This window comes from Carassius auratus, chromosome 33 (genome assembly GCF_003368295.1).
Source record: "Carassius auratus strain Wakin chromosome 33, ASM336829v1, whole genome shotgun sequence".
In the NCBI taxonomy this organism is placed as follows: domain Eukaryota; kingdom Metazoa; phylum Chordata; class Actinopteri; order Cypriniformes; family Cyprinidae; genus Carassius; species Carassius auratus.
Window position 1 is genome coordinate 1277060 of NC_039275.1, and position 5275 is coordinate 1282334.

At 41.2% G+C, this 5275-nt stretch overlaps 1 protein-coding gene across 1 annotated transcript in view; it reads left to right on the plus strand.

Moving 5' to 3' along the window:
- LOC113052813 (uncharacterized) overlaps positions 1-724 on the plus strand; it is a 9473-nt gene extending 8749 nt beyond the window's left edge. The window contains exons 6-7 of the mRNA XM_026217269.1: positions 386-504; positions 567-724. Coding sequence (XP_026073054.1) covers positions 386-504; positions 567-724 — 277 coding nt within the window. The remainder of the gene's footprint in view (positions 1-385; positions 505-566) is intronic.
- Positions 725-5275: the final 4551 nt, after the last annotated feature.

The window sequence follows — 5275 nt, forward strand, 5'->3', positions numbered from 1 at the left end:
GCCCAGTTGACCTATCCTAGTGTCCCCAGGGAAACCATCGGGGAGAACGGTTTAAGACACATTGTCAATAGCGTACCCCAGGATCATCAGTGGTTTCGGTTCTTTAAACGCTAGACACCCTCCTCCAGGGGAACCTGCCCAGGGTGATCAGATCAAGCGTGTGTCTCATAGTCAATTTGCTAATACGACCTCCACTGGACCCATAATGCTACTGTTGTTATCTTGATAACTCTCTCTCTATCCTCTGCTGTCAGTGCAAACCTTTTTACAAACTCAGGCAAAAAAATCCTGAACTGGGACTCTTCCACTAACCCTATCCCTCTCTATATCCTCCCACCCCGCACCTGGTGCAACAAATGTACTTAACAAATGTTTCTCCCCATAGAAGACTGGGGCTCCAATTAAGGCCTGTTAGCCCCAGGCCACCTGCCCTGCGTGCTGTCCAAGTGGACCCAGGGAGGCTGGATACTCACCGTGCAAGTGACCCTTCGTTAACACCGCAAGGTATCCGGGTCACCTAAAAAATGCCCAACCCAAAACTTAAATTTCCCACTCCTTCCTATCAGGCCGAGAGCGTGAGACTGGCGGATGCACATTTCTGCACACCAAGCTTCTACCAGTCCAACCCTCTTCAAAGTTCATGCATTTTAGAACTGAACAGACATCATCCTCACCAGGACAACCGTCAGATGTCATGAACCTTTGCCCCGAAACAGCCTTGTAACTTACATGCACCCCATACCTTGTACTAGTCACCACGTCCATGGCGATCATAGAAAAACGTATATTTTGTTTACACTTTGCCATTCATGCTCTCATCCCTAAACACCCCATCCCAACCTCCGGACACCGCCAAACACACACACACACACACATATCCTTTCTCCTTCCTTTTGGTTCCTCTCCTCCCGCTTCTGACCTGACACCATTCTGGTTTATTCGAAAGTTGGGTTATGATTTGGGTGTGGATTGGTTCAGGGCTATTTCCAGTCGTTCATTCTATGTGGGTTAGGAAGAGAGGTATAAATTATTCAACGCTATTTCCTGCCTTTCATCCTATGAGTGTTAGAGTGTGGATTGGTTCTAATTAAATCCTTGTAAAGACATCATCCTCACCAGGACAACCGCCAGATGTCATGAACCTTTGCCCAAAACAGCCTTGTATCTTTCATGCACCCCATACCTTGTCCTAGTCATCACGTCCATGGCGATCATAGAAAAAACGTATATTTTTGTTTACACTTTGCCATTCATGCCCTCATCCCTAAACACCCCATCCCAACCTCCGGACACCGCCAAACACACACACACACACACATATCCTTTTCCCTTCCTTCTGGTTCCTCTCCTCCCGCTTCCGACCTGACACCATTCTGGTTTATTCGAAAGTTGGGTTATGATTTGGGTGTGGATTGGTTCAGGGCTATTTCCAGTCTTTTGTTCTATGAGGGTTAGGATGAGAGGTATAAATTATTCAAGGCTATTTCCTGCCTTTAATCCTATGAGTGTTATGGTTAGAGTGCGGATTGGTTCTCATTAAATTCTCGCAAAGACATCATCCTCCCCAGGACAACCGTCAGATTTCATGAACCTTTGCCCAAAACAGCCTTGTATCTTTCATGCACCCCATACCTTGTCCTAGTCACCACATCCATGGCGATCATAGAAAAACCTTATATTTTTGTTTACACTTTGCCATTCATGCCCTCATCCCTAAACACCCCATCCCAACCTCTGGACACCGCCAAACACAAACACACACACACATATCCTTTCTCCTTCCTTCTGGTTCCTCTCCTCCCGCTTCTGACCTGACACCATTCTGGTTTATTCGAAAGTTGGGTTATGATTTGGGTGTGGATTGGTTCAGGTCTATTTCCTGCTCTTCATTCTATGAGGGTTAGGACTGAGGTTTAACTTATTCAAGGCTATTTCCTGCCCTACATTCTCTGAGGGTTATAATATAGTATTGATTGGATTAGGGCTATTCCTGGCCCCTTCAAAACATGAGGGGTATTTTTTATTATTCCTTTTCCTATCTAAGGAATATCAGAAACCGAGAACAACAAAAAAATTATTTGTTCTTATCTCTGGAACATCATTACTCCCTGGCCAATTTTCCTTTTTAAGTCTGGATCTCCTTTTTTTAATTAGTTATTAGTCATACAACAACAAATAATATCCATTTTTTGACAAGTCCTTCAGAAAGAAACAAAATTCAAAGAATAATAAAAATAATAATTCAATATTTCAAAATTCAATATTTTTTATTTGTCACATATACAATTATATAGAGCATACATAACCAGCAGTGAAATGTGAGTCAGGTCTGCTCCATGGACAGTGCAATTATTAAAGAATACAACACAAAAAAAATGTAATAAAAAAAAAATACAAATATGTAGCTATGAAATAATTAAAGTAAACAATAAGAATGAAAATATTTTCAAAAAAGTGTATAATGTAGAATTAAATATAGAATGGAAAATAATGTGCATGAAAGTACACTGTATTCTTAAAAATTAAGATACCCAGGGATGTACAAGAGGCAATGTGCATATGTGCATTATACTGTAGTTTTAATATTAAGATACACAGGAAAATGTGCAAACAGGTTGACACTGTCAATATGTCAATGTGAGGAGGTGAATGATGAATATCTTACTGATTAAGTGAATATTAAGTGGAGACATGAAGATGTTAAGAAGCTGGTTTTGAGTTTAGGAGCCTGATGGCCTAGGGGAAGAAACTCCTTCTGAGTCTCTCGGTTTTTGCCATCAGGCTATCGAAGCGATTACCAGATGGCAGCAAAGTTAAAAGATGGTCACTGGGGTGGATGGAGTCCTTGATGATTTTAACAGCTCTGCTTTTTCAGCGTTTGAGGTAGATTCCTGCAGAGGAGGGAAAGCAGACCGGAAGATGTGATCAGCTAAGCGCGCAACTCACTGCAGGGCTTTGCAGTCTTGACTGGAGCTGTTCCCAATACACTTTCTATAGCCCCTGAATAGAAAGTTTTCAGGACTGCTGGTGAGACCTTGAATTTCCTCAGCTGTCACAGATGGTACAGTCTTTGTGTGTAGTCCAGGTGTAGGCAAGTTCGGTCCTAAAGAGCCGCAGACCTGCAGAGTTCAGCTTCAACCCTAATCAAACACACCTGAACAAGCTAATTAATCCATTCTGGATTACTAAACTACAGGCAGGTGAGTTTTTTTTTTCAGGGTTGGAGCTGAACTGTGCAGGACTGTGGCTCTCTTGGACCAAACTTGCCTACCCCTTGTGTAGTCCAAATCAGGTCCTCGGACATGTTTACACCAAGGTACTTGAAGCTGCTCACCCTCTCCACAGGGTCCCTCTGATCATAAGAGGAGTGTCAAATCAAGGCAAGTCATCTTTATTTATATAGCGCTTTAAATAAAATACATTGCGTCAAAGCAACTGAACAACAATCATTAGCAAAACAGTGTGTCAATAATGCAAAATGACAGTTAAAGTCAGTTCATCGTTGAATTCAGCTATGTCATCTCTGTTCAGTATAAATCGTTTCTGTGCATTTATTTGCAATCAAGCCAACGATATCGCTGTAGATAAAGGGACCCCAACTAAGCAAACCAGAGGCGACAGCGGCAAGGAACCGAAACTCCATCGGTGACAGAATGGAGAAAAGAATCTTGGGAGAAACCAGGCTCAGTTGGGGTCAGTTCTCCTCTGACCAGACGAAACCAGTAGTTCAATTCCAGGCTGCAGCAAAGTCAGATTGTGCAGAAGAATCATCTGTTTCCTGTGGTCTTGTCCTGGTGCTCCTCTGAGACAAGGTCTTTACAGGGGATCTGTATCTGGGCTCTAGTTGTCCTGGTCTCCTCTGTCTTTCAGGGATGTAGAGCACCTTTCAAGGTGCTGATCCACCATCTGGTCTGGATACATACTGGATCTGATATTTATATTTGATATTCTAGGTATTATCAAATTGCCTGAGTTTTGAGAACACAGCGGACGTGGAGGATTATAATGTAACAAGAGCTCATTCAAATACTGAGGTGGTAAACCATTCAGGGCTTTATAAGTAATAAGCAATATTTTAAAAAGCTATACGATGTTTGATAGGGAGCCAGTGCAGTGTGGACAGGACCGGGCTAATATGGTCATACTTCCTGGTTCTAGTAAGAACTCTTGCTGCTGCATTTTGGACTAGCTGTAGTTTGTTTACCAAGCGTGCAGAACAACCACCCAATAAAGCATTACAATAATCTAACCTTGAGGTCATAAATGCATGGATTACCATTCCTGCATTTGACATTGAGAGCATAGGCCGTAATTTAGATATATTTTTGAGATGGAAAAATGCAGTTTTACAAATGCTAGAAACGTGGCTTTCTAAGGAAAGATTGCGATCAAATAGCACACCTAGGTTCCTAACTGATGACGGAGAATTGACAGAGCAACCATCAAGTCTTAGACAGTGTTCTAGGTTATTACAAGCAGAGTTTTTAGGTCCTATAATTAACACCTCTGTTTTTTCAGAATTTAGCAGTAAGGAATTACACGTCATCCAGTTTCTTATTTCGACTATGCATTCCATTAGTTTTTCAAATTGGTGTGTTTCACCAAGCTGGGAAGAAATATAGAGCTGAGTATCATCAGCCTAATGAAAATGAGGAATTAATAATAGTCAGAAGAGGATCTATGACTTCTGGAAGCACCTCTTTTAAGAGCTTAGATGGTATAGGGTCTAACATACATGTTGTAAGTTTAGATGATTTAACAAGTTTATACAATTCTTCCTCTCCTATAGTAGAGAATGAGTGGAACTGTTCCTCAGGGGGTCTATAGTGCACTGTCTGATGTGATACTGTAGCTGACGGCTGAATGGTTGCAATTTTATCTCTAATAGTATCAATTTTAGAAGTGGTTCATAAAGTCATGACTGTTGTGGTGTTGGGAAATGTCAACACTTGTTGAGGCTTTATTTTTTGTTAATTTAGCCACTGTATTGAATAAATACCTGGGGTTATGTTTGTTTTCTTTTAAAAGAGAAGTAATCAGATCTTGCAGTTTTTTTTTTTTTTTTTTTGCTTTTCTGTAAGATACGAAATACCTCTAGTTTTGTTTTCCTCCAGCTGCGCTCCATTTTTTGGGCTGCTCTCTTTAGGGTGCGAGTATGCTCATTATATCATGGTGGCATACTGGTTTCCTTAACCTTCCTTAAGCGTAAAGGAGAAACTATATTTAAAATGCTAGAAAAGAGAGAGTCCATAGTTTCTGTTAATTGATCAAGTTG